Source organism: Exophiala spinifera (genome assembly GCF_000836115.1).
Source record: "Exophiala spinifera strain CBS 89968 unplaced genomic scaffold supercont1.2, whole genome shotgun sequence".
Lineage (NCBI taxonomy): Eukaryota > Fungi > Ascomycota > Eurotiomycetes > Chaetothyriales > Herpotrichiellaceae > Exophiala > Exophiala spinifera.
In genome coordinates, this window is record NW_015622514.1 from 354,621 (window position 1) to 382,379 (window position 27,759).

The following is a 27,759-nucleotide window of genomic DNA, read 5'->3' on the forward strand; positions in this document are numbered from 1 at the left end:
GGAATTCAAGCGATATATTGAGAAGGTCTAAGACAGGCACACAACTCAAACAACCTTCGGAGACATCTCGACCTCAATTGAACAAAACGTGTCAGCTCAATTCTCAAAAGCCCACGACATGACTCTCGAAAACGCCTCCTTTCCATCCTCGTCCTTTTCCAGGTTCCGATTGAGCTGCGCGATGCCTTCTGGTGTTGGATCTGCAAGGTACGACGTATCTTGACCGCCGATGATGCCTTGTGCGATCTTTGCAGTCATCTCAGGGTGACCTTGGAATGTCATGACCTGATCAGAATCAGACATGGATATCTCATGATCCTCCGCTAGATATCTGAACCCTCGAGGTGGTTCGACCACAATACGTTTGTGGAATTTGTGAAGTCGCTGCGCTTTCATGTCAGACTTTGTAGGGGGGAGGGGGGGATATTCCATATGGTGCAGCAATGTCCAGTTTTACGTACCAATGAGCTGAAATCCGTGAAGAACTTGCGACCAGTCTCGGTCAGAGGAATTTCGACCACGTCCACCTATGAGTGAGGATTAGAATAGGTGTATGCCTTATGTTCATCACGCGGGCTGTCGTTACATACCAGTGTTCCGCCTCCCCTGTAGGCTATTTTGCCTCCAAGGGCGTACGATATAGCTTGGTGACCCCAGCATATCCCCAGAAGTTTCGTCTTCGGGTGGCTTGAGACCACATCTCTCACCCAGTCAAGAAGATGTGCCACCCAGGCCTCGAAGTCTGGCTGTGTAAGATCGTATGTGCCACCGGTCAATATCACCAAGTCAAAGTTGGAGGCGTCAGGTAATTCGCCGCCGTCGATGGGCTGGAAATGCTGGACGAGAGCGTCCTTATCAGCCGCGTGAATTAGATCAGTGAACGAATCGAGCATCTCCTGACCCCATGCTCCGTCGAGTTTATAGTTTCGTGTGATCGCCACTCGGCGTGGAATGGGGTTTTTGGCGATCATATTTGCCTACGAGAGGTCAGATCAATAGAGCACACACAAAAAATCCGAGGAGTCAACAGTGTGGATGAAGAACACTTGCATCAAGGGTTATCACCCAAGTTGATGAGATTCCTTCCATCTTCAATGATAAGTATGCGGAGTAGTGCGCGTTGAAGTTGCAGAAGCGGGTCGGCCTGGATGTGACGGCATTTGATCGTTCATTGTGTATATATCACGCTTCTCTATTCGTTTTCTCGCCATGTCTGGATGACATTGTACTCCTGAGTGTGAGAGACGGATATCACCAAGCTATGTGAGAGACTCTCGGCCCAGATCTGAATCTGTTATCGACCAGCTCTCGATATACCATCAATTCCTCTCTGAGTACATATCATATCTCCAACGTACACTATGCTTTCCTTTCAGCGGTAGTGTCCAGAGGTGTATCAATTATCAGCTGGGCCCTTTAAACTGGACGAACAAACGGTGGGTCAAGCAAGTCTTACTTTCTTATTCTCGCAGGATCAGTCATAGCGTCAACGCAGCTTACAGCTTACACGCCCTCTGTGCGGCCTACAGCCGCAACTACAAATCCCTAATTCGACGGTAGAGGGTCTATCGACTCAGCTTACACACTAAAACCCCCGCAGCTTCTGGGACGGCCATCTCGAGTGACTGATTAGTCCTGCGGGGAAATGTATATCGAGCACACCTATTGGTGTTAGGAATACAATATTACTACATCCGACTGGACCAGGACATCCTTACTCCGCATCCTCCTGTTACTGACATCGATATCACCTCGGTTGTATACCCGTGTAACATGTCTGGACTCTGAAGACAATGTCATCATATCTGATCACACGTAAGAATACAAGACATTTATTCTGTTGGATTTCTTGCCGTCTCGTAGAAGTTCCCTTCTCAAGGCTTTTGACAGCTCCGGGATAGATAGCTCAGCATGGCCGTTAATACATCGATCAACAACCAAGTGGTGGACGGCAAGAATTCCATCGACTACGAAGTCATCATCATCGGCGCAGGGTTTGGGGGAGTGCGCATGATCTATGACCTTCAGAAACGAGGAATTTCAGCCAGAGTATTCGAAGCAGGCTCAAACGTCGGCGGCACCTGGTACTGGAATCGCTACGTGCGTCCTTGACACCCCAGCACCCTCAAGTCTTCCAAGCACTTCCTACGATCGTGGTGTTGACTGACTGACTCTCTACCTATCCAGCCCGGAGCCCGGACCGATAGTGAAAGTTGGGTCTATGTCCTCACATTCCTCGAAGAGCTCGGTGTCCAGTGGAGATGGAACGAACGGTTTCCAACACAGCCCGAAGTGGAGAGATATGTCAATCGCCTTGTCGATGAACTTGATCTCAGGAAGCATATGAGTTTCAACACTCGCATCATAGCTGCTCATCGTGATGAGACGAACAACGTCTGGAAAGTGACGACTTCGAATGGTTCTACTTACACTTGCACATTTCTGGTCACCGCTACAGGGCCTCTGGCAACACCTCTCAAGCCGCCTTTCCCCGGCCTCGACTTGTTCAAGGGGGAATGGTACCAGACTGGACTCTGGCCCAAGCACAAGGTCGATTTTGCCGGGAAGAGAGTTGCGGTGGTTGGGACAGGGGCAACGGCAGTCCAAGTCATTCCGATAGTTGCTCACACGGCAAAGAGTCTGACCGTGTTCCAACGGACACCCAACTATGTTCTGCCGGCAAGAAACCATCCTCTCACCGACGACCAGGTGGCCGAACTCCAGCGGGACGGTAAGACGGTGATTCATCGAGCCAGAACCTCCAGTTTCGGAATGGACATACCCGACTCTTCACTTCGTCTCACCGACACGACTGAGGCCGAAGCACTCCGTGTTCTCGAGTACGGGTGGGAAATCGGCGGGTTTCGCTTCATCTTCCAGACGTTCGCCGACATGTTAACCAACCAGGACTGCAACGATTTAGCCGGTGAGTTTGTCCGAAACAAGATCCGCTCCATCGTCAGGGACAAAGACACCGCCGATCTACTGTGCCCGAACTACCCGATCCTCTCCAAACGGCCTCCGCTGGGACATTACTACTACGAAGCTTTCAACCGGGACAACGTCAAGCTAGTCGACGTCAAGAACAACCCGATCACCGAAATCACCCCAACCGGCCTGAAAACATCGACGACTGAATACGACTTCGACCTGATCATCTTTGCCATCGGCTTCGACGCTGTCACCGGCACGCTGGCGCAGATAGACCTCCGCGGAAGCGAAGGGCAGGACCTCTCTATGCAGCTCGACGAGCACATGGCAACCGCATACGGCATCATGGTCGAGAACTTTCCCAACCTGTTCATGATTTCAGGCCCTCAGGCACCGTTCGCCAACATCCCTGTCATCATAGACAACACGGCAGACTGGATCGGGAGGACCATCTCCCACATGCGCGACCGAGGGTACACCAAGATATCCACGAAGAAGGAGGTCGGGCGGGAGTGGAGAGACAAGGTCCACGCAGCGTTCAACGCCACCGTCTTGCCTCCTGGCGCGAAGGAGACGAAGTCATGGTACATCGGGGCCAATGTGGAAGGGAAGCGCGTCGAGCCTTTGTTCTGGTTCGGTGGTGTGGCGCCGTACTTCGAGGAGTGTGAGAAGGAACTGACGGGTGGCTTTCCGGGGTTTGAGTTCTCGCGTGATTCACAGCGGGAGGCTGTTAGAAAAGATAACGTGAAAGAGTCGAAGTTGTGATGGTCTGTCTTTGTGAACATATGAGGCGTGTGTACGGTGGTTTGGTTACTCGTTGAGGTATCTACCTATCTCAGGTTTTCAGTTTCGATAGTCTCTACATCTCATCTTTACAGAGGCATGCACAGAGGACTCGAGCAAGTCCACTGGACGAGAGGATACGATGGGTGTTGGCTGCCTGTACCTGGACAGTGAAAGCATTATATCTACAACAGATGACCAGATCTACTGGACCCGGGTACACGATCTTGTGGTTTTGGGGAGCGCGGGAGTATAATAGCTTCATAATGTATGTTCTATGATACAGACTTAGGCACTGTATGTGACATATTTTTTAACTATCCTTCGGCTTTCCGATGTTTTTTCTCTTCTACATATACTCGCTTGCTTGCTTGTTCTCGTAAATCATATATCATGCTCTCACTTCTGCTCGATCTCCACCGGCTCGTGAGTCCTTCCACTTCTTCATCCAAACCTCGACGATCCTCTTCATCAACCCATCACTGACCGGATCCTTTACCCCCTGTAGCACGCTACTCCGCTGCACTGTCCTGGTTGTGTCAAATGTCAACCCGGAGTTCTCGTCTGCCCTTGAGTCGGCATTGCTTGTCTCTGTCCTCGACATAGTTTCATCTGTGGTCATTGTTGTCATCGTCGTCTTCATTGACTTCGAACTCCTCGCATCCCCTCCATACTTCCCTTCCCAATACCCAATAAGTTTCCGACTCGGGTTCCGTTCCACGTCGCCATCACTCTCCCTGAGCCTGTCGAGCCATGTTTGAGGATCGACAATTTCAAACTCTGGCATCGCCCCGCTAGCCTGTAGCATGGGCAGTAAATCCTCCTCGAAGCTGAATGTGCATGGGTTGACGATGTGGTAGACAACATCGACATCTGCTTCATCATCAGAGACCGAGTCACTACCACCATCACGGCCACCAACACCAACACCATGAACAGTGTGATTAGAAGAAAATGAAGCCGAAGACGACCTCAACGCCAACTGTTCGATCACCTCGGCAGCCTTGTCCACTGGCAACCAACTCGGTCGTTCCTTTAACCTAGGCAAACATCCCGCACTCGAAGGTAACGCGGACCGGATCATCAACGCGATGGCCTCTGTGTCATTCCACACGGCTCGCATCGTGTCCCCTGCCAACTGACCTATCCTCAAGACTCTGGCGACACAACCTGCACTCTTCGCCGCGGCGTCCGTGATCCTCTCCGCAACAAGCTTGCTCCGCCCATACCCCATGCGCTGTGCGTGCGAGAGATCCGCGACCTGCACCTCGCGGACAACGGCTGGTTTGGGCGTGCCACTCGCCGCCGAGACGCTGGAGCAGAAGTAAAACTCGGCAGGCCTGGAATGTGAAGTTCGCAACGCGACGTGCTCGAGTAGATTGTAAACGCCGCGGATATGCTGCGGCTCGAATGACAACAAGGGCAAATTGAAGTTGACTGCCCACGCGCTGTGGATGATGTGTGTCAGACCACTCAGCATTTCGGCCAGAACTGCAGCGTCGAGTCCCAGTGACGGGATGCTCAGATCACCGGGGTACGCATGTATCTTTCCCTCGAACGGTGTAGGCAGATCGTGCGTCAATTCTCGGTCTTGTAGAGCTTTCATCACACGCGACCTCGCCGAAACGGTATCCGACGCTCGCACGAGACAATACACCCTCTCCACGTCGTCGCGCTTGAGCAGGTTCGCAAGGAGGATCGACCCTAACCCCCCAGTGACGCCAGTGAGGAGCACCGTCTTGTTCGTGAGCACCTCCGGTTTGCCCGCACCGCCCGCTGGAACCACCGCGCGAGGCGTGAAATGCGAGTACTTCTCAATGAGATCGTGCATGATTTGGATCTCTGCGCGGTCCGAGTCGGATTCGGATTCTGAATCGTCGACGCCCAGTCGTAGATTGTACAGATGTTGAGCGAGGGCCCGGACATTTCCACGCTCATACACCACATTCTGCGACAGCTTGTCGCGATTACGCTCTTCGCCTAGATCGAGCTCCTTCTTGATGATGTTGCAGATGCGCGTCGTCTGCAGGCTGTCCACGCCAGCCGAGAAGATGTCCGTGTCGGGTGATTCAAGGGGCACACCCAAGTCGCTGCGGAACTTTGCCAACAAAAACTCTTGCAGTGCAGGTTCATCGAGCGTCAGGTGTAGGTTCTCTTTACTCGACGTCGGCGACGCTCCTCCTTCGAAGTGTCGGTACGCCCGTTCGATAACGTCCTTGTACTGCTCGTACAGCTGTGCGCGGATGATGGTTCCCTTGTCCGTGCGCGGATACGCCTCGGCGAACGGTCTCGGAATGACCAGGTCTCGAGGGATACGTGAAAACGTCTCTGCTTTGCTATTTGCCTCTTCGACGCGCGGCCAGATGCTTTCGACGAACTCGTTGTCACTCATCGCCGCTGCACGTTCGCTGCGGAATACGATCGCGCCGGGCACTGTTCTCTGGTATCCGAACACGGCAACCTCGGTGACCAACTCGCTCTTCCTGATGTGGCCCTCGATCGGGATCGGGAGGACTTTTTCGCCATTGACCAGTGTCAGGCGGTCGTCCAGCCGACTAACGTATTTCCAGTAGTTCGACTTCCGCGGATCGGGGTGCCTCTTGAACAGATCCTTCGTTCGGAACGCCCCAGGGGGGTCCGACGTATTCGTCGCGACCTTGGACGGGAGACCTTCGAGTGCCACACACTCGAATATGCCCGGGGAAATCTCGTCCATGAGAACGTGGTCGGCCACAGGTCTGTGCAGACGCATGTAGCTCCACTCGGTGTCACCGGGGGGCCGGAACGAATTCATGATGAATCCCGTCTCTGTGGCGCCGTAGTTGCCCGCGAGATTTACGCCCTTGGAAACCAGTTCGTCGCCCAACGGGTCCGGACACGGGCTTCCTCCGTACATGACCACTTTGGCCTTCGCGAGTTCGGCGATCCCTTCCTCCCTCTCCGCGAGGAGTTTGAGCACGTACGGAACCGCGCAGATGATTTCGGGTCTCGCAACCTTCAGCGCCGCAAGCAGGTTCTGCCGCGTCACGGGCAACTGGTGGTTTCCAAAGTACATGGGCCGCTTTGCGTAGATGGCCCTCCCGAACTCCATGAGCGCGTGGGAGTGGAAGAGCGGAGAGACGGTGAACGAGCGGAACCCGAGCCCCTTTTGGAAGTTCGCGAGACATCCGTAATTCGTTATGAAGATGGGTTTGGGAAACCCAGTCGAGCCGGAAGAGTGGATTATCCAGGCGACCTTCTTGGATTCTTTCTCCAAGTCACAACCAGCGCGGAAGAAGCTGGGGACACCGTCGACATTGGAAGCAGCGGATCTGTAGTTGTCTTTCGAGTCGGTGATTCTCGGTAGAGCCGTAAGTTGGTGGTGCTGCTGCTGCATCTCGGAACGCATCTGTTGAATGACGGCGTCGTACATGGGCGGAGCCACTATCGTCGTGCATTCGGCCAGATCCATGAGACTTACGTACGCAGGGGCAGTGAGTCGTGTGGAAAGAAACAGGACCGCCCAACCCAGTCTGTTCAGTGCAAAGAATGATATGATGGCATCCAGACATGAAGGAGTGAGGAGAGCGACGACTGGTGCTTTGTCGAGTGACGGGTCCTAGTTCATAGAGAGTTAATGGACGCGCGTATAACTGCCGACGGCTGGATGTTCTTATGCTCTTCTGCATATAACACGTTACGCTCTAATGAGAGATGGCACGGAGAGATTGGGAATAAACTTACTGCTGCTTCGAGACCTTGTTTCTGATACCACCAGCACGCAGCGTCGACGTATCGATCAACCGCCTTAACTGTGTGGACCTCGTAATCCGATGCGCCTGACGCAGGGTAAGCAAACATGGGTCTATCCCCGTCCTCGCTGTCGGATGCATGGCTACGTAGTAACCCGTCTATTGTCCAGTACGTGGATGGTGGAGGCCTGGATGCTCCGGGGGAGGTTTGTGTTGTAGTTGTAGTACTAGAGGGTTGTGCTGTAGTACCAGAACCAGAACCAGTACCACTCACTCTGCCAGCAGCGGCGGTACTTCTGTTTGTAGTGGACAATGTTGAACTTGGTATGGTCGACGCAGACTCCGCCAATTGTGTCACCGTCGCCGTGGTGGTGGCCATAGTCATTGACTTGAAATTGTTCTGACCCGTGTTAAGACTGCCTCTCTCACCGTCAACAGCCGACTGATAAGATGAAGTCTGTACATCAAAACAAGGAGCCGTGTAGGAATATTTGGTCTTCATATATGCTTAACATGTAGAGGAAAACAGTCGCAATAATACAAAGTATTGAATCACCCGAGCCGACGGAAGCCTGCCCCACTATGCTCTTTGTGCTGCCGACGGTAAATGACTCCACGTCGGTATTTGAAGCTGGTGTTGTTGGCCACTGATCATTGATCATTGATTCAAAGATGGATTTGATACATCCATATCGTAGATTGTGAAGGCTCGGGTATTGAGAACGATAACCCGATACCCCATGCCCCCAGATTCTATGCTCCATATTGCATACTCCAGTGTCGGTGTACGAGTCAAGGGCATATTAATTACCTCGTAGTCACTGCGTTCCGCACCACATCTGCTGGATAGCCGATGGTAAGTAAATACTCTCATACCCGTTTGTACGCCCTACAGTAATGATACAAGACAGGTCTCGATTCTTACAAGGCTTAATATTCTGTGTGCACAGTATTGCATTCACATCATGGTCATGGATGGTTTCCTGTCGTCTGCGTATCGGAGTCTGTCATCCACCCGGTGGAGTGTGAAGAGTCTTGGTCATTGCAGGCGGTATGATATGGATTCCAGGTTATGTACACGAGGTAATCCCCCGTCCCAGTGTACTTAAAACACCCCAGGGATGAAGTATCCCATCAGTGATTGACACTGCACACTGTTGAAGTGTATTGTCTTCTTCTCTCCTCTCTACTCACTACACGTGGTCTTTCTTTTCTTTACCTTTTATATTCTTCTGCCGCCGCTGCTCCAAAAGTTGAAATACGTCTTGATTTGATTTTCACTTCTCTCCTCCCATCAGAAAAACTCACTTTGAAATGTCATCGCCCCACACCTTCTTCGCGATCTCCACCTCCAATCTGATCTTCTCCCATTGCTGGTCCTCTGTCAACTCATTCCCTTCCATTGTACTGCTGAACCCGCACTGGTGACTCAGACACAACTGGTCCAGGCCGCGCTTGCAGTACTTGCTGGCCTCGGTCAGGCGCTGCACCATGGCGTCTTTGTCGTCCAGGTCGCCCTTCTTGCTCGTCATGACGCCCAGAACGACGACTTTGTGCTCGGGCAAGTGCCTCAGCGGGCTGAAGTCACCGCTCCTCGCGTCGTCGTACTCCAAAAAGTACACGTCGACGTTCAAATCCCTGAACAGGACCTCGGCGACGGGCTCGTAGCCGCCCTGCGCGAACCACTGGCTGCGGTGGTTCCCGCGGCACAGGTGGATGCCGATGGTCATATCGCTCGGCCTCTTCTCGATGGCGCGGTTGATGAGGTTGGCGTACTGGGTCGCGATCTGCGTGGCGTCGCTTCCGTGGCGCGTCTCGGCCTCGGAGCGCATCTTCGGGTCGCACAGGTACGCGAGGTTGGTGTCGTCGAGCTGCACGAACCGGCAGCCCGCGTCGTACAGGTCCTGCAATTCCTCCTGGTACACACGGGCGAGGTCGTCGAAGAACCCGTCGAGCGAAGGGTACGCGGCGGCGTCAATCGTGTCGCGCCCGCCGCGGAAGTGCACCATGGTCGGGCTGGGGATGGCCACTTTGGTCGTGACCTTGCCGAAGGTCGCCTCGCCGCCCGCCTCGGCGATCTGGCGTTCAAGGTACAGAAAGTCGTCGACCTGAATGGGCTTGCTGTGTCCGAGTTTGCCCGTGACCACGAGCCGGGGAGGCATCCACCCGTTCTTGGACTTGTTCGTTGACATCAGGCTGCCCTGGACCTCGACGCCGTCGAGGTGCTGGAGGAAGTCGAGGTGGAAGTAGGCGCGGCGGAATTCGCCATCGGTGATGGATCGGAGACCCGCTTGGAGCTGTTGTCGCACGACCTCGGAGATGTACTTGTCTTCGACCTGACGGAGGTCCGTGGTGGTCAGAGTTCCAGCGGCGACTTTTTCACGAACTGCGAGGATCTCTTTCGGTCGGAGGAGTGACCCGACTTGGTCGGCGCGGTAGACTCCTGTTGGAAGAGGCATTCTGTAGCTGTTTAGATGTTTCGGATGGTGATGTTCTGATAAATGCGACTTTGTCAAAGGTACGCGGTGCAAGGCTCTTGAAGAGAATCGGTTAATAATCAAAAGTGGCAAATCAAAGGCGAGGGAGACACGATGTAGTATGCAAAAGCCCAAGATTTATGCAAACAGCTCCTTGATACCTCAGATACGTGAGCAGCGGAAAGGAAGAAGAGAGAGTCAGTCTGGCATCAACTAGTGGCATACAGAGCGAAACAGATAACGACTACGATGAATTTTTTTTCCACTCGGTTGTCTGTTCCCATCATCAACTGCCGGGATTCTCACTGTCAAATACCAGTTTTCTCCTCATTCTAGCGCCAGTCGATTCGGGCCCAAGTGGCGGAGATGGAGCCCGAGACCGAGACCCGAGATGGAGATTAATTTATTCATCTTCTAACGACCAAGCGTCGATTCTAGAGTGGCCGGGGCTGATGAAAATGGCCCCGCTAAGCAGGAAAAATGGGGCCCACGACAAGGCTGACCACTTAAGCATTCACAGACCACGGACCTCTTCCTACTGCGACAACCCAAACGATAAAACCAGCAGTCAACTTCATCCTAACTACTTGGTAGCACTCGTCAAATTGAACAGGTCAGTTCAACTCAATCGTAGAGATCAGGCATGACATCTTTCAACATCAACATCTGCAAATCAAGCCACATCATGTCAGCATAGTTGAACTAAGCATTTCTCTCATCCTCGACAGCACGGCCAGACTTACCGGAACCAATGCGCCATGCCAGTCATGATAATTGTACGTCAACTCAAACGACAAACTCGTCTGCAAAGCATGTGCGAACGCATAATCCGCCGACCCAAACGCTGCGCAATGAAACACCAACACAATCCAGTACAAGAGACCGAGATTCTTACGCCAGTGTCCACCCGAGACACCTCGCTCAAGCGTCGGCCCCAATTCTGTCCTTTCCAATGCGGCTCGTAATTCTCCCATCAGCTTTGACCCTTGTGCAACCTTTTTCCAGGATTGACTGCGTTCGACGCTCTGAATCATCAACACTGACGTGACACGACATGCCTCGTATACGTAGTCTCCAGTGCAGGCCAGTCCGGGCAACGTTGCGCTCGGTAGGCTGAGTATCTGTGGGCATAACAAATCCAGCACAGCGACCTCCTTGTCCCCTACCTCAAGAGGCGTCCTGGTTTGTCTTGTCCAGATCTCAATGACGCTCTGCATCATTTGGAGCAAGTGCCGGAGATGGTCGGTGTGCACGTATGGAAAAGCATCCTCGTCTGGCTTCTCTCGACCATCGTAGACTGGAGAAAAGAGCTCTGGCTGAGCGTGTGTTCGGCTCTGCCACTCGTCCTCAAAGACGTATTCGTACTCCTTGAGTGCTATTGCAGAGTCGATCACCGGCGCCAAACCAGGCGTTGGCATGCGACATCTTCGGCCGATCCTATCATTGAGGGCGGGTTGAGTCAGTAATCAAAAGGCTTGTTCTCCGGCGATTCAATAATAGCAGAAACAACGAAGGCAAGATACACACGCAATGACGGTAATGATTCGCAAGACATCCTTGCAAAACCTCGAGCGTTCAAACATCCGTTGCTCAAATGCTTCCTTGATAAGAACGGCATATGCCTTTCGATGTAGCTGATACTCGTCGGCACCCTCGATTTCATCGCGAACCTAAATAGTCCTCGACAGGGCAGCGTCAGTGATCCTACACGAAACAAGAAAGCCCTCAGTGTCGGTACCTCTACTTGATATCCGAAACAGGCTGCAGTCGCTCTGGCAAGAGGGTAGGCTGCCTCCAGACTGCCCTCTCCGTCAATCTCACTTACCAATGCACAAGCAGCTAAGCAGGCGATGGCTGAGATGCTGCTAATAATGTCATCCGCCGACCGAGTTTGGATCCTCTCGCGCACTTTCCTCATGGCTTCGAGTTTGAGAGCAGTCGAGACTGGCGACAAGACGTTTGACCGAGTGTGAAGACTGTCGAGATGAACAGAGCACATAAGCAGCATTCCTGTGAACTGCAGTTCGTTAACAGCGAGACCGAGAGTCTAACAAACCAACATGAGCTGCTCTACGGCTTTCAAAGTCACTTACAAATGTATCGTCCTTTGTTCCTCGAGGCCAGATAACCTGCTTCATAGCAGTCTGGTTGTATACGTGAAATACTGCAAGAACAATGAGTTCTTGCACTGCAATACCTTGGCCGGAAGACATCAAAGGATTCCCACTGGGAAGGGGAGCAGTTGAAATACGAACCGTTGTACTTGACCTCGTTGAGAATCCCAGGTCGCTTCTCCTCCATGCGGAGTTGCGGTAGGGCCTTGAAAGAATCGAACTGCGAGCCGAAATAAACATTTCCCAGGCGGTTCCGGTGACGACGCAGGAACGTCTTGGGCACAATTCATATACTCAGTCAGTCTGGCCATCCAGTCTCGACATCGTATGGTCATCAAGTGTATTGGCAGAGAACGATGCGAGACCACTGAATCTGTCGCTAGAAGCAACATGGACATGCCACATACCTGTCCAGCTTGACGTCTAGCTTTATGCAGTTCTCTCGTCGTGTGTGCTCGAATTTGACTGATCCCGTATTTGTTGAAGCCTCCATTTGGAGCCATGAGAACAAACTCGAACGTCGAATTTGAGATACTCTGCTCCGCAGTCTCGGTTTCATTCGTGCAAGTGCTGGAGATGGCTGAGCCTTTGCGTCTCGCAGTCATTGTGGCAACTAGGCTGCCAGTGCTGTCCATGCCGGTGCATGCTCCATACGCGGTAAGGCGCACAGAAGGCCGCAGTAAATACCCTTTGATCAAGCCCGTCGAAATTGTCAAGATTTGGTCATGTAGATCTCTCGACCCTGAATGTTCCGGAGGAGAGCTTGTCCCACAGTCCAAGAATGCTTAGACGTTGCTTAGGTGGGAGCGGCACCTTCATCGAAACTTGGTTGAAAAGCGTTGACTGTCCTTCCACTGGCGCCCGCCTAGACTCAAGATGTCACAAGTAGCATCTCCCGAAGGATTATTAAGTGGCCGTGTCGGATGCTCGGGCGATTTGTGAAGAGGATGAAGACTTTCTGGTCAGCAAACGGACGAATCGATAGGCCAACCAAGTGGCATGACACCGCCTCGTCTTCAGCCTAGCGTCCGAGGCGAAGCCCTCGACTTCTTACGCGCGAACACGACTCGTGGGCGCTGCTAACCCTTTTACTGTTTTGGGATGCCGGAAGTTGTGGCCCGAAGATACAAGCATTTGGTGGGTGCGCGGAACTGGTCGATTCTTGCGCAATTTAGGCTGACTAAATAAACAGTCTCCCTACCAGAGCTCTCGCCTCGTGCAATGCTTCCAGAAATGGACTGCCTTCAAACCGCCGACATCGTCCTAGTTGTGGTCCATGCCTCTTTCAGCAGCTACCATGCGTGTTGTGCCCTCAGGGAAAGGATCACGACCTCTTGGATGATTTGGTAGATCCCACGCTGTGTTCGAACCTGTCGAGTAGCTTCTCATATTCGACAGTGAGACTCTCAAAAAGCTGCTGGTAATGTTGCTTCTTGCCATGAACTTCTTTGAGCTCTGCTTCCAACGCGTGCAATCTTGCAGTCGCATCGTGGAGGGCCTGCTGCTGTCGAAACCGGAATGCTCTCTGTGCGGCACGGTTCTGCGCTTTACGCCTCTACGCAGCGTTTCACTTAGCAGTTGATTGCAACAGGATCGCGCTGGGTACCAACCTCATTCTTGCTTGCAATGGTACTGATCGGCCAGACAGAGCTGGAGGCGTTCGGCTTATCCGGATACATTTCGTCTATCATAAACATATCAAACTCGCCACTATTGGCCTCGTATGTTTGGTCGAGGCCACGAAGCTGTAAATCTATGGCCGGAGAGGCCATCCCGTCATCATGTGGGCTTTGACATGTCCGGTGAAACGAGTCAGAGGTAGGAACGTCCTTGTGTGTGCTTGAAGACGAGGAAGATGTCGATGCTTGGCCTGAATGGGTCGAATGCTCCCACTCGACCAGTGCAGATGTGGAATGATCAAAATTGGACCAGAATGCGGCAGACGCTGATGCGCCCCAGCTTTGTCGCACAGGCTGTGATGAATAAGGTTGCTCCAGCAAGTTTGTGTTGTCTTTGGTTCCCATCGCTGTTACTCTCTGGGGCTGAGCCTGAGTTTGCATGTTTGTCTTCAGATGGTAGAGTCGAGGTTCATGCCCCGGAAGCCATAGCGCTCGATAAAGGTGTCCACTCGATATATAGAGCCTTTGGTGTTTGCCACGCATAACTCGAAGTACACAGCGCCTGAATGGCTTGAAGAAGAAGTCACTCCGCCTGTCGCGTCGCCACCGGATAATGTTGCAGAGCAGCAGATATACCACTTGCGTCTGAGTCCTGGGTGAATAGTCCAACCTCTTATACCAATCAGCGGAGAGGGGGAGAGAGAGAGCGAATATGGCTCGCCTAAGTCTCTCAAGTTCCAGACCAGCAACAAGTCCTGGAATGATTGATCCAGCCTTTCATACCGGCCTACTGATATAGCTTATCTGAGTTCCATGTTCCAGAGCAGTACCGAATCAATTGATCAGGCCACCTTCCTCCGCAGGTGATGACAGACGCTTGATGGTCCTTCGCTAGAGTCGGAGGGAGAGTATTGGCGCCTTGGCCAAGCACCATGCGTAGACAGGATATTGACTTCCATATGATATTGGCTACGCCGGGTCCACCTTCAACTAAAATGAAAGGTGGCGGCGATGGTGCTGTGTAATCGTGTCTAATCGTTAACGTATAGACAGGTAGTATTGACCCATATGCGAGGCTTCGGAAACCAATTCGATGGAGAGACACTTTGGCGAGGTCGAAGCAAAGCAAGCAACCTCAACCCCGTCCCCATATGAGACTAGTCCAAACAAGGAGTGTGCAGTACACAATCCTTTGTCATTGGACGATCTGCAGTATTCCCATGGGGTGGATGGCCTCGCCACTTTTGTCTTGAACGTTGATTCTCTAAGAGCATCCAGCCTGGGTTGCGTGGAGGGCTCAGGTGAGGCGCCATTACCCTCGCTCGCGATAAAGATCAATAACGACCTTAGCCGATCTCCGGTATTGCTGGAATTTACCGTTGTCAATTGCAGATGATAGCGGTAACGAGAGCGACCTAAGAGTCCGACGGCCAACTAGGCTGCCAGATCCCTCGGAACCGACAGTCGCTTGTTGATCCCTGCCTGTATTATCAGTATGTGTGCACTGGGAGGAAAGAGAGATTGGCTTCCAGTACGACTAACGGCAATGATAGCTTAGGGGAACAAGGACGGACAATTGACTAAACAAGGGGCCAGCCCTTAGTCATTTGCGACAGGGCGCAATGTGGTCGTGTTGACTCACGCATCAGTGATGTGCTTCGAGTAAACCCAGCCACCATATTCCCTGCATGGCCTGAACAGGGTGTCGGCATAGCCGAAGAATAGTGACGAGAGACTGGGAGGGAGCTTTCAGGAAGGGGTCACCTCCTTTTTGAGGGTTGAAGCAGGCACAAAACTCCAGCGGGTTTCTTGAGAAGATCAGCAGAAAACTGGGCAGCTCGAGATCCAAATTAGAATAGTATTGCGAGGTATTTGAACATAGGTTTCATCTCAACTTGCCACAGAAATACCGATTATTGCAGCCATCATCGCCGGTCAAGCCACATGCGCCAGAACACAAGCAGGGGGTATCGTCCAAACAGAAACAATACTGGCACACAGTCGATGCCACTTTAGCCGGTAACAGGATCGGACTTCGACATATCTCCGGATTCTTCCATTAATATGTCTGATGATAATCATTGTCCGGATTACGTCGTTCCAGGAGATGGTGCACGCTATCTCGCGGACCTGACCTGTTCTGCCGTCTCCTCGTCAATGACTTCGAAGTTCTCTCGGGACCCTGCTTCACGGAGATTCTCCATTCTCTCTTTCTTGTGATTCTCAACCTTTCTGATGGCTTCAGCTGTCAATTGCTGCCTCTCCATCTTCGTGACTACGTCCTTCTTTCGTGTTCTCCGATCCCCAATGCTGATCAGTATACCCGCCGTGATGTTCACAGTGATGGAACACGAAAGAATGGTTGCCGTCAATGCTTGGGGTCGGGTGTGGTAATCAATAGCCCAGGTGCATGTTCCCAGCGCGATCTGGAACAGGGAATGACAGTCGAGCAGTACAACGATAGCGACGAGAAGTCGCAAGGGAAACGCGTGATGGGTTGCAGTCTCATGAGGCTTATAAAATGAATGGGACTTTGAAAACTTGGCTTGGTGATGGATCAAGCGCTGTTGTTGTTTTGCGTTCAGGACAGAGAATTCGGCCTTCCCAGAGGTTGCGGATTCAGGATCCATATCTTTCTCGCTGCGTGCCGGTAAGTCATTATGGTCCCGAAGCTCCGGCAGCTGCTTCTCGCGCCGAAGGCGCCATGTGAGGTGATGATAGTGGGCAATAAAAATCATGTGGTAGGTGTCGACTATCCGGAAGGGAGCAAGGCCATCACCCATCAGCGCGAAGAGCGCGACTAAGACATTATCAATGACATTGACGAGGTAGGACTGTCGGTCTCCAACAGAAATCCAACCTAGAATTCGTCTAATCAGCAGACGCTCGACGCTGAAGGGAACACTTTCGCCTACCTATCAAGAACAGCACCCAAGCAAGACCGAACAAGGTGATCAAAGTCGCATAGAGTGTAACGAAAAACCCCAGAGCTGTGGACGAAAGGTCAGTATGCGTTGCTCATGGATGGCTTGCCCTTTGACTTACGTTGTCGGACATATTTCCCAAAAGCGATCATGCTGTGCTTGAACTTCGAACGTTTCGAGTGCATCATGTGTCGTACATGGTCATCCAAGGCTTCCTTGTCTTCCTCGGACCATCCTGCAAGCGATATTCCATGAGGCAAGACCGCAAAATGAGAATCGGTAACGACTGAGGAGATACTGTGCGTTCGTTCAATTTCGGGTCTCCGCTGCCATGACCAGGACCGCTGAATTGCCGGAGTGCCGGCGACACTATCAGCATCGGCTGGCACTTCCGCTGGCACTCCTTCAACCGGGGTTTCCGTGCCCACGCTCTCAATCGGGGTCATGCCAACGGGTAGGTGTTCTTCTATCGTCGATGCTGGACGGCTTCTCATCGACGAGCGACGACTGCTAAGGGTGTAGGTCGGTCTTCGGTTCACCCACCGACCAAGATCTGGCACGAACAAGGAATTCTGGACGTTTGTGAGAGTTGTCAGGGTTGACACCTCGGGATCTGCAGATGGTCAGTATCACACTTAGCTCCAGCATCTCCAGTGCCACGTACCGATAACATCTAATAAATCAACCACTTCGGAGTCATACTCTGGCTCCTGAGTCTCGCGCGAATGATCACTTAGCCGACTTATGACAGATCGAGCAGTGTTGCTGAGACTCCTCCTGCGACCTGGAACGCCGGTCATCTCATTCATAGTTTCGCGATCGGTCGTCGCGTTGGCGGTATAGTGTTCATCGACGGTCGGCAGCAGAGACTGCCTCGTCGGCTGCCTCGTCAAAGTATGCCCGCCTTGTTGTTGGGGAACTGCGAGATGCTGCGGCGCTGAGCTACTGCGCCCGCGTCCGGACGAGGCTCTGCTGACATTTCCACTTGCACCGCCATTTTCTTCTGCAGCCTCCTCCCGTATGAGACTGGACGACGGTAGCCTTCTAATACCAATCGGCCGCCTTCGAGGAATCTGGGGGGATGCGGATTGGGGAGAGGAAGTCACCATGATGGTGCGTTGCGGAGGCGTGGTGACGGTCGTTCGCGTGCTTGGTCCCCGGGTGGGCGAAAGACCGGAGGATGAAGAGACGACCGTTGCAGAGCCTTGGTGAGTCGGGGACTGGGTGGAAGTAATGGTGTAGGGTCTGCCGCGAGAAGTATAGGCGGTGGTTGTGGTTGTAGTGGTGGTCGTGGTCGTGGTAGGAGTCGAGTAACTGGGTCCGGCGGGCGATCCGGGCATTGCAGGAAAAGGCTCAGAGTCAGTACTGTTATCCTCTCCGCCATAGCGACTTGAATTTGGGCGTGAGGAGGCCATGGCGACGGCGTACGAGGTGGCCGCTGGCGGCGTCTGATTAAATCAGCACTCTTGTGCTGAGTATGTAAAAAAGCGGAGGGAAATATGATCAGAGTAAGCAAGCTTGGGTGGTCGGAAGCGAGATGGTTGCTGCGCATGTTGTTTTCTGAAACGGGCGTAGCGCATTGACTGTCAGCCACCCATTGCCGCCAGGCTTAGCTTCAGTTCGGTAGGCACCTAGGGAGCCACTAGGGGCCCGGAGCCTGTAGTCTTAGGTAACCCGTAGCCTGTAGCGTCTAGCCTATAGGTGCCCGTAGCCAGTGAGTCCCAGGGAGATCGACGTTGCTGACACGGGTTGCTCTCTGCCCGTCGCAGAAGTCACAGGGAGAAAAGGACAGTGAGCGGGCGAGAGACGCAGCTTTTCACCTGCTACACACAACTCCACGCACAGCATCACCAACCAAAGCCTCACAGTATCCGGAAATCAGATCGCTGTCAGCTCCAACTGATCGTCCACCTATGTACAAATGCCCGAAGCCCATCGAGGACGGATGCGACGAGCCCCCCTACTCAGTTAGTCTTCCTCTACTGTACCTAACCGATGGCTTGATCCCAAGTTCCTCTCACACCCCCCACCATCGCTCAACCAGATCCAGACAATGACTCAGCCTAGCATGATGACAAACGATCTCATCGTCTCCAATACCTGCTTCTGTCTACCGCGAAATTGCACAGTCGCCAATGAGCTAGGGCCTCGGGTGACATGTCCATGATCAAGGACATATTACGAGTACGAGACATCCATGCCGTCTCATCCGTCACTGGATTCGAATTGCTCATGAGGAGAAGGATGGGCATAATTGTGCTAGTTGATGCGCGGGCGTAAAAAACGCCTCACAAGCCTGCTGATTCCATCACACGTTACGCCATGTCAACCTTAGGAGCTGGCTCTCTCTCTCGTGGCGAATTCCTCTTCTTGACGAGGCACGCACTACGAGTACCTTGCACTGCTTGAGTCCCTCTTACAACTTGGCTTCCGGAGCCTCGTGAGCAAAAGTGGGAGGGTTGTCGTCCACCTCACGCTGCAGCCATCTCACCATCCTCCGAGCGGCCCGACGAGGGCCGAGACCATCTGCATAACCCATGAAGGGCTCCATGTGCTGTGCCGTAACGTTGTCAGCCCGAGTCATACTCTGAAGCTCGATCGCCGCAGCCTCGTACGTGTACTCCGTACCGAGGCATGTACCTAGGTAGGTGTGGATGTCCCGATGTGCGTACCATACGAGGACAACAACAACACCTTGTGAGGCGCTCACTTACCTTGTAGCCCATCATCTCCACGATCCGAGGATCAATCTGATCAAGCTTCCGCGGATCTACCGCCAATATCTGGTTCTCGATCGGCCGAATGTACGGGTTGCAGTACTGGACTGTGGCACTCTGTCGAGGACGGTCGGATACGTTGGCGCCTCCCCCGTGCCACAGGGTACTGATGAAATACACGACTCCTCCCTCCGGGCACAGGGCAGGTATGGTTTCTTCAGGAGTGCCGCGGCGCGAACTGTCCCAGAGATGAGAGCCAGGTATTATCCTTGTGGCGCCTGTCAATCCCGTCAGTCAACAAAGAAAAGTCCATGCAACCAGAGCCGATGCCGTCATCAAAACACCGTCACGCCTGAACAGGTCGAATGCTTCATGCATGTCATCATAAGCTCACCATTGCTAGCAGTGTACTCGTCGAATGCAACCATGATGGCCGCACCGAACGGTAGCCTGGGCCTAGGAACCTGGATGTAGCCGTCGTCATGATGCAGCGCCTGGGCCTTTTCGCCTGGGTTGATGGAGATGGTGTGAAACGCCGAAAGCAGGTATCCTGGGTCGAGGAAGTAGTCGTTCAACGCCAGCACCCGAGGCAATACCAGGAACTTGTCAAACACCCTACTCTTGTTGAGCAGGGAGTATATGCGGTTGGTATTGAGACCCTCGAAACTGTTGCGGCCATGCAACGGATCTTTGCCCAACAAGCGCACGATCTCGCCGCGTGCTTCTCGGGCTTCCGCCTCGGTGAAACAATCAGGCAGAACGACGTATCCGTGCTTCAGAACATGTTCAATGTCTGCCCGAGTCCCAGCGTCCTCTGGCAGTGGTTTTCTTGCTGTAGCCCTAGAATAGAAATTGAAAGTGTCAAGAGACATTGTGCCCGTGTGGTGAATGTCAAACTTGATTGAGAGAGATCACCGAATATATTCTAATATCCAGTTTCCATGCTCTGGCGTCTCTGCTTGATCACGGCTAATATAATACTGTACATCACTTCTCCAGCTGGCGCACAGTCAGCTCGTGTCTCCGGACACACTCATCCCACCGCCCATCATCTTCCCCGCTTGATGGGTACGTCCAGTAGAGGAGGATTCAAATTGCCTCGGCTTCAGTCAGATCAGTGTCGCACGTTGCTTGAACAAGGTATTCCGTAAGCCCCTCCCCAAATAAATCATGGTTATATTTACTTTGAAGGTTGTTATTGGGCTTGCGAGTCGATGGGGGGGCTAAGGAAGCACGGCCAAATGCCGGTGTATACGATGAAAACTTCAAACACGCATTGTCTTGGGTACTCATTTGGCATCAGGTGGTTTGATTGTGGACTAAAAGGCGCTCACATCCCACTCTCCCTCCTTTCGAGGACCGGGCAAAGTACTCTTGCCTCTGGGCACAAATTGCCCATATCCCTTCTTGCCCAAGAGCCCGCCATTGTCCCTATCCCATACCACCTCGCCCCGGAGAATAGTGTATCGAGGCCACTGGTTTAGGTCCATGCCTTCAAAAGGCGTATAGTCCACATTGTGATGCAGCATCGAGTTGGTGAGCTTGAAAGTTCCCAGCTTGCCGGGAGGATACCAGATGGTCAGATCGGCATCACTGACTCCCGGAAGAATTGTCCCCTTCTTAGGATACAGCCCGTACAGCCTGGCCGCGTTGGTGCTGGTGACTTCGACGAATTTCTGCAGAGGAAGTCGGTTGGCACTCAAGGTCAAAGCCAAGCGAGTTTCGACACCCGGGCACCCGTTGGGAATCCCGCTGAACCGTCCTTCGGGGTACTCCTCGCTGATGATGGACTTCTTGCCCTTCTCGTAGTCCTCGTACATGAAGGGGCAATGGTCGGAGGAGAGAACGGTGAAGGTGCCATTGGCCAGGCCCAGCCAGATGGCTTCGTGGTCATTTGCCGATTCTCGTGGCGGCGGAGAGCACACACACTTGGCGCCTTCAAAGTTTGGTTTGTCCAGGTCATCTCGAGTCAGGAAGAGATACTGAGGGCATGTCTCGGCGTACACGGGGAGCCCTCGAGTCTGAGCATTGCGAAGATGGGCGGCAGCACTCGGTGATGAGACATGGACAACCAGACTGGCAGAGAGTGCATGGTTAGCAGCTGAAACATGCTCCGTAGATAGACAATATACTACTCACATGGGCGCATCCATCAGCTCGGCCAGCGCAATGGCTCGGTTGGTGGCCTCAGTCTCCACGATCTGCGGCCTTGATGTGGCGTGGTACTTCGGCGCATACAACTTCCTCTCTTCCAGTTTCTTGGTCATCCAGTTCAGCACATCGCCATTCTCGGCGTGGATCATGGTTGTAATGCCTTCTTTCCTAGAAGACAGCAGCACGTCGAGGATCTCATCGTCTCGAAGCTGCAGAGCGGCATAGGTCATGTAGATCTTCAACGAGGATATGCCCAGTTCGCGCAGCTTGGGGAACTCCGACAAGGCTTGCTCGCCGGGGTGGCCAACGAGTAGATGGAACGAGTAGTCGGTGTAGCATTTGTCTTTGGCTCGGGCGTGGGTGTCTTCGAGGACTTGGAGGAGAGAAGGAACAGTCTTGGGCTGAGGCGCAAACGCTCTGGAATGACCATTAGAGGGAACGACCGCACAGAAAAGAGACGGACGTACACGATGGTGGTTGTTCCTCCGCAGATGCTGCTTCTTGTGCCTATTTCCCCGTCTTAGCGACTGCGCTCGACTCGCCCGGGAGAGAGTGACTCTGTACCAGATTCGAAGTCGTCCGAGCTTCGTCCCTTGCCTCCAAACAGCGCAGGTTCCTCGAGATGCACATGGCAGTCGATACCGCCAGGCTGAGAGGTTCGTCAGTCCGAGACTACCACAACGGTGTTGACACCCTTACCATTACATAGCCACCTTCGGCATCAATCACCTTTTTTGCGCTACTTGTCGCAAGCACCCCAGGAGGGGCAAGCAATGCAATCTTTCCATCTTTTATGGCGATGTCATAATTGGCCGTGTCAGAAGCGGTCACGACGAGGCCATTGATGACGAGCAAATCGAAGCTGTCCATGGCGAAGAAGCACCTGCACTGTCACCGCGACCAGCCCAGCAGACGGTCGAAACAGAATTGATCCTCATCGTGCAGCAAGTTCGTCGAAAATGCGGCTAAAGATCTGTTGCCCGTGTTGACTTGTGGAGAGTTCCCTATCGCCCGTGCCAACAACGGCGGGACCATTGAAAAGCTGTTCTAACTAGAAGCCCACGGAGGACGACGACACCATGGAATTGATAAGCCTTTGCCCAAGCGCCCAAGGATCCCTCGAGTGGTCGGGCGTAGATGTCCGCGAGCAGACTGTGGCTCTAAAGGCCCACTAGGCTGGGGCTGTTCAGTATGGACCTGTGCTTCAGCAGCACCGATCGAGAACGTGCCAGTGCACCAAAATGCTTTGTATACACCTAGCAAAGAAGTCTACTCAGGTACGAGTCTATGTCGGCAACCACCGTCTTCGCTCCCAGCTCAAATCTTGCCCCGATCCAACCATCTGGCCTCAGCACTAACGCCGCTCCAGAATCTGAATCGACGGCATACCTCTGGTTGGCGTTTCCATCTCCATCATAGTATACCCGGCCCAATGGATCTGTCCCCAGCTCAAACCATGCATTGCCGACCTTCTCGGGAAGAATTGTCACAAAGTCTACAGGCCATTCCTGTGCTAGAGATGAGTCTCCGTTGAGATGCACTCCATTCGACTTTGCTTCGGTGATGGGAGCTTTACTGGGGGAAAGGCGCTGGTTCTTCTGAAGCTCGACTTTGAGATCCATGAACAGCTCCTTTGCATGCGAAGTCTTGCCCACAAATACCACAATGTAGAATCTGGCCACGTTCGCCAGCAGAGTTTGCAGCCACACCGGCTCCCATAATGCCGGTGTCAATACTTGCACGTCCGGTGCTCGGAAACCAGGGATTGCTGGAGCTGGGATAATAGATCTCTTTGCTGCAACAGCTGAGAGATCCTCGACGCTGCTGTCATCACGCAGGACTGCGAGGTTTGGCTCGAAGCCGATAGTCAGGCCAGTGTTGAATCCTTTGGCTTCCTGCAGGATCTTCCCTAGGACGACGTTTGGATCCTCAGTCCTGTCTCCCGTATAATCTTTCGGTAATCGTCCTGACACCAATACACTGATATCTTCATCGTACTTGATGAGTTTCGCAGAGTTAGGCTGTCGCTCCAGACTATAAGTCTCCAAGACCTCCCGTTTGAGCGTACCAGTGAGTACTAATGCCAGCTTCCAGCCCAGGTTGACTGCATCGTGCATGCCGGCGTTCATACCCTGGCCTGCCCCGGAGCTGTGGCTGTGAGCAGCATCGCCAGCAAGAAACACAGATTCTTTTGCCCAAAATGTTCTCGCTACCCGCTGCCCAACGCTGTACACGCTGGCCCAGTCCACGCGTTCGTACTCGATCTCGAACGGTTTGACTGACAGCTTTGCTTCCTGGAGGAATGTCTCCTGGTTCAGTTCTTTGTACACCTTCCGTCGTTCCTCGTTCATAGCAAACCCCAGTCTCGTGGCTCCGTGGTCTAGGGGGATCCAAAGCACGTTTCCGTATATCGGACTCTCAATAGCGCCGTATGACCTTGGCTTTGGCATCGTTGTGCTCTTCAAGACTCCATCAATTCTCACCCATTTGTCTTCTGTCCTGTCACCGTCCGACTCGATGCCCGCAGCGCCTCGCACGACTGTTCGGGACCCGTCACAGCCGATGAGATAGCGGCAGCGAACAGTATACTCTTTCTCCTGGCCCTCACCTCCACTGGTGTCGAGGATGGTGGCCTTCACCCTGCCCTTCTCTCCTGGTGCTATCGACTCATCGATTTCCAAGCTGACAAAGCTTTTCATCTCACTAACCTGAACACCATATTTCTTCAACTCTGCGCGGAAGATATCTTCCACAAACTTCTGGCGGAGGACGCTGGCAAACTTGAATCTGGTATCCGTAATACCTTCCAGAAAGCTCCAGCCTCTGCCAAATACCTCTGTGCCGGTCGCATCATATGCTGCTGATGTCCGCACGGCGACGCACTGTTGTGTAATCTGGTCACCCAACCCCATCTGCGACAGAATCTCCATTGACCGCGGCCAGAAGGTCACAGCCCGCCCAAATGCCTCTTGCTTTGGTTTCGGATGTTTCTCAATGATATGCACAGAGATGGGCTTGTTCTGAGAGGACAAAGGTGGCGATGAGAAACGTTGAAGCTGATATGCAAGATTTAGTCCGACAGGACCTGCCCCGACAATCAAGACGTCGACGTCGACGTCTGCTGGCGTTGACCCAGGAGGCGCCATTATGTTTGCTTGTGAGAGAACTGTCTGACTGAGAACGATCTGTGGTCTTTCTTTTCCAGCGCTTTCCTAGCAAGCCGATCTACGTTTAGAATCTTTGATTAGGTAAGGGTGTCGATGGCCAGGAACAATACCTCCTAGGATGTGCAGAAACGAAAAAACAATAGGTTACCAGACGATGAGCAGCAGCCTCTCAAGCAAGAAATTCGCTACCCAAGTTGAACAACCCAGACGAGATTCCCACGAGCGACTATATCCGTCGCACCGCCGCAAACCCCGATTACTGGTCCAGAAGACGTTTCCGACTAGAGTACTGCAGTGCCTTATCGCCCGCATTGCGGCAAAACCTCACGATAAGCTTTCCGTCAGTCTCCATTACGAGTACTCTAAAGAGCGTCCGGACCCCAGCGAACAACCTCGAGGGGGAAGCCTGGCGCTTTCTCATGAGACGTGCTGTTCTCCGGTACCTGGATCGTTTGTTCTCGTCACCTCTTCACTCCACCAACGCTCTTCAGCGATGGAAAGCGCCACGGCGAGCCGAACAGACTAGTCAGAGATCCGCCCCCGGAGAACAGAGATCGCGAACATGCGAGCTCACGGATATGTCCGTCAGGCGCAGACAGGTCCCACGGTACAGTAGCACGGGTATATCATACTGCCATCATTTATATTTTGAGGACATTGGACGCCAGTGCTTTAGGATCCGAGCCAGACAGGAGATGTTACACATACGAATGGCTTAACTTACTCCGATGTCCGTTGCTGGAGTTCACCGACTAATTGTGGATGGCAAGAAAGAAACATGCGACCTTTGCTGCGGATATTTGAGATGTGGAGTTTTGTCGACACATCATTTTGCTGCAATGGAGGAAACATCATGCTCATGGAGCGAAGGTAGAGGCTTTGGCTATGGGCAAGTTTCTGCTAAGTGTGCGTCCTCCGACAAGCAAATAGAAGATTCGATCGAGTCAAGTGGTCGTTGTTTCTCCGCCAGCATATTTGTAACGAAAGATTTTTGTCTCCATGTTTCCCGGTCAGTGCTAAAATTGAACATTTTCTAAATTGTCTTGTCACGGTTATCCCATTTCCTGTCTATCTACCTTTGGGCTTCAGCCAGGCCGGGTCTGCAATGGATGCCCGTAACAGTTCGATTTCATTATCCCCATTAATAATAGCTAGAGCTCTGAAATGCTCCCAATGGGGGAGCCCTCATCGTCAATTCCCAATTGTCCATATGTTGCAACATCTGATGATTGTGAGACTCAAGACGTATAATCTCTGGTCTGTAGGTGCGATGACTGTGGCCATGAATGGTATTTGGACCAAACTACTATTCATTCCACGTAGGTAGGTAGGCAGGTAGGTGGGTGGGTGGGTCGGTGGGTTCGTTCGGGTAGGTAGGTAGGGACGGAGTACACTTCTCGAGGTATCGTAGTGATTTCACTCCTCAGCATAATAATCCTTGGTCCTCTCAGCGGTATCAGCCATGAGCTCCTTGATGACGGACTCATCGTGTCTCGGGACCAACTTGACCTTAAAGTCCCTGGGGATGGCGACCAGGGCGCTCTTGAACTGGTTGTAGTCGACGTAGTCGGTGTTCGGGGGCTCTTCGTCACTGGCGACGATCTTGTAGCATGTCAATAGGCGGATCAGGGCGGTGTAGAGCAGCCTGCTCGCGATGAACTGGCCGCTGCAGGCTCTCGATCCGGCGCCGAAGCTGAAGTGCTGGATGCCCTGCGCGGGTTTCTCCTCCGGCGCACCGACGGCCGGGTTCATGACAAAGTCGTCGTTCAGCCATCTCTCAGGGTTGAAGACGGCGCCGTCGGGCCCAAAGTGGTCGACGTCGTGGTTGGCGGCCTGGGCGTTGATCAGGATCATGGTCTTCGCCGGGATCTTGGCCCCGTTCCAGTCGACCTCGGTGACGGTCTTCCGCGGCAGGCTCATGGCGCTGACCGTGTAGTAGCGCGCGGCCTCCTTGATGATGGCGTTGACGTATGGTACCTTTTCCTCTTGGAAGCTGTGCTCCCACACTGCCTTGGGGCCCGAGGGATAGTGGCGCAGGATGTCGGCGTAGGCTCGGTCCTGGAAAACTTGGCCCTCCTTTGTCGAGAGACTCCCAATACAAGATGTTAGCGTGCCCGGGATGGTCTCGAAGCCGCCCGACACCAGCGAGAGGCAGATGCTCGAGACCTCGACACCCGTCAGCTTGGTCTCCTCGTCCTTGAGGATCGCGGCGCTGATGCACGGCTTGTCGGTGCCCTTGGCGATCATGTCGCGTACTTTGTCAAGCAGGAAGTTGAGGTAGGCGTCGCGCCGGTCGCGGAGTTCCTTGCTTCGCCGGTTCTTCTCATTGTTAGGGAAGTACCGCAGCACCGGCACGTAATCCTGGAAGTTCTCCGACGCCGAACGCAGCAGCGAGATCGCCGACCCGACGTGCAGGATCTCGCGGAGCATGTCGTCGTACACGTTGTCCATACGGATGCCGTAGCAGAGCGTCAGCGTCGTGTTGAGCGCGTACCGCTGGATGTACGGCCGCACCCCGATCTCCGTTGCTCCGTTGTGGCTGTCGCGGAAGAGGTCACGCACGATGCAGTACGATTCCAGGTCGAACATGTCAAAGTAGCCTCGCATGGCCGGCCGTCCGAGCGCTTGGCCTGCCGCCTTGCGCTTGTTCTTGCACGAGTTATCCCACGGGCTGGACCCGATGGTGAACCCTTGCGTCGACGAGATGACCCCGTGGAACGTGTACAGCGTCGGCCGGTCAATGACGGCCGTCTGGTGCCCGATGAGCATTTGCTTTGCGTCTTCGAATGAGTTGACCACCACCGCCCGCGTGTTTCCCAGCCGGATCTGGAATACTGATTGACGGTACTTCCGCCACCACCCTTCACATACTGTAGCGTGATCAGGTCCTAACTGGAGCAGATGTCCGAATACTGGCAACGCTCCGGGGATCTCGGGGATGCCTTTGATCTTCGGGATGTCGGTCAACGTCGACCACTGTTTCCGTCGTCAGCACCGTCTGTCTGTCCATCTCTCTCGATGTGATTCCTCCAGGATAATACTGACCCAGTAGAGGCCAAAGATGATGAGGATCGTTCCAGAAATCCATATCGTGTAGTCGTGATTGACGACCTGTAGGAGGCCGCTAACTGTGGGTGCCATG

The 27,759-nt window shown here is 53.2% G+C and overlaps 11 protein-coding genes across 11 annotated transcripts; 1 reads left to right on the plus strand and 10 right to left on the minus strand.

Annotated features, from left to right (window-relative positions):
- Window positions 1-96: 96 nt before the first annotated feature.
- PV08_02404 (uncharacterized protein) lies at window positions 97-971 on the minus strand (the record flags this gene model as incomplete). Its single annotated transcript, XM_016376762.1, has 3 exons — window positions 97-402; window positions 462-527; window positions 591-971. The coding sequence occupies 3 exons, from the start codon at window positions 969-971 to the stop codon at window positions 97-99; spliced, it is 753 nt and encodes a 250-aa protein (XP_016238332.1).
- Window positions 972-1,911: 940 nt separating this feature from the next.
- On the plus strand, window positions 1,912-3,696 carry PV08_02405 (uncharacterized protein; the record flags this gene model as incomplete). Its single annotated transcript, XM_016376763.1, has 2 exons — window positions 1,912-2,100; window positions 2,188-3,696. 2 exons carry the CDS (start codon window positions 1,912-1,914, stop codon window positions 3,694-3,696), a joined length of 1,698 nt encoding a protein of 565 aa, XP_016238333.1.
- A 409-nt stretch (window positions 3,697-4,105) lies between these two features.
- PV08_02406 (uncharacterized protein) lies at window positions 4,106-7,824 on the minus strand (the record flags this gene model as incomplete). The annotated part of the gene is made up of 2 exons (XM_016376764.1): window positions 4,106-7,312; window positions 7,438-7,824. The coding sequence occupies 2 exons, from the start codon at window positions 7,822-7,824 to the stop codon at window positions 4,106-4,108; spliced, it is 3,594 nt and encodes a 1,197-aa protein (XP_016238334.1).
- Window positions 7,825-8,749: 925 nt separating this feature from the next.
- Window positions 8,750-9,904, minus strand: PV08_02407 (uncharacterized protein; the record flags this gene model as incomplete). The annotated part of the gene is made up of 1 exon (XM_016376765.1): window positions 8,750-9,904. One exon carries the CDS (start codon window positions 9,902-9,904, stop codon window positions 8,750-8,752), a length of 1,155 nt encoding a protein of 384 aa, XP_016238335.1.
- Window positions 9,905-10,546: 642 nt separating this feature from the next.
- On the minus strand, window positions 10,547-12,641 carry PV08_02408 (uncharacterized protein; the record flags this gene model as incomplete). Its single annotated transcript, XM_016376766.1, has 7 exons — window positions 10,547-10,588; window positions 10,666-11,359; window positions 11,450-11,592; window positions 11,748-11,939; window positions 12,016-12,119; window positions 12,178-12,310; window positions 12,444-12,641. 7 exons carry the CDS (start codon window positions 12,639-12,641, stop codon window positions 10,547-10,549), a joined length of 1,506 nt encoding a protein of 501 aa, XP_016238336.1.
- A 719-nt stretch (window positions 12,642-13,360) lies between these two features.
- On the minus strand, window positions 13,361-14,096 carry PV08_02409 (uncharacterized protein; the record flags this gene model as incomplete). The annotated part of the gene is made up of 2 exons (XM_016376767.1): window positions 13,361-13,591; window positions 13,647-14,096. 2 exons carry the CDS (start codon window positions 14,094-14,096, stop codon window positions 13,361-13,363), a joined length of 681 nt encoding a protein of 226 aa, XP_016238337.1.
- Window positions 14,097-15,772: 1,676 nt separating this feature from the next.
- PV08_02410 (uncharacterized protein) lies at window positions 15,773-17,994 on the minus strand (the record flags this gene model as incomplete). Its single annotated transcript, XM_016376768.1, has 5 exons — window positions 15,773-16,515; window positions 16,571-16,645; window positions 16,701-16,905; window positions 17,008-17,192; window positions 17,244-17,994. The coding sequence occupies 5 exons, from the start codon at window positions 17,992-17,994 to the stop codon at window positions 15,773-15,775; spliced, it is 1,959 nt and encodes a 652-aa protein (XP_016238338.1).
- Window positions 17,995-18,995: 1,001 nt separating this feature from the next.
- PV08_02411 (uncharacterized protein) lies at window positions 18,996-20,168 on the minus strand (the record flags this gene model as incomplete). Its single annotated transcript, XM_016376769.1, has 3 exons — window positions 18,996-19,133; window positions 19,294-19,574; window positions 19,691-20,168. The coding sequence occupies 3 exons, from the start codon at window positions 20,166-20,168 to the stop codon at window positions 18,996-18,998; spliced, it is 897 nt and encodes a 298-aa protein (XP_016238339.1).
- Window positions 20,169-20,615: 447 nt separating this feature from the next.
- Window positions 20,616-22,320, minus strand: PV08_02412 (dihydropyrimidinase; the record flags this gene model as incomplete). Its single annotated transcript, XM_016376770.1, has 5 exons — window positions 20,616-21,372; window positions 21,436-21,867; window positions 21,918-21,950; window positions 22,008-22,099; window positions 22,150-22,320. 5 exons carry the CDS (start codon window positions 22,318-22,320, stop codon window positions 20,616-20,618), a joined length of 1,485 nt encoding a protein of 494 aa, XP_016238340.1.
- Window positions 22,321-22,706: 386 nt separating this feature from the next.
- PV08_02413 (uncharacterized protein) lies at window positions 22,707-24,596 on the minus strand (the record flags this gene model as incomplete). Its single annotated transcript, XM_016376771.1, has 1 exon — window positions 22,707-24,596. The coding sequence occupies one exon, from the start codon at window positions 24,594-24,596 to the stop codon at window positions 22,707-22,709; it is 1,890 nt and encodes a 629-aa protein (XP_016238341.1).
- A 1,437-nt stretch (window positions 24,597-26,033) lies between these two features.
- On the minus strand, window positions 26,034-27,758 carry PV08_02414 (uncharacterized protein; the record flags this gene model as incomplete). The annotated part of the gene is made up of 2 exons (XM_016376772.1): window positions 26,034-27,593; window positions 27,663-27,758. 2 exons carry the CDS (start codon window positions 27,756-27,758, stop codon window positions 26,034-26,036), a joined length of 1,656 nt encoding a protein of 551 aa, XP_016238342.1.
- Window position 27,759: the final 1 nt, after the last annotated feature.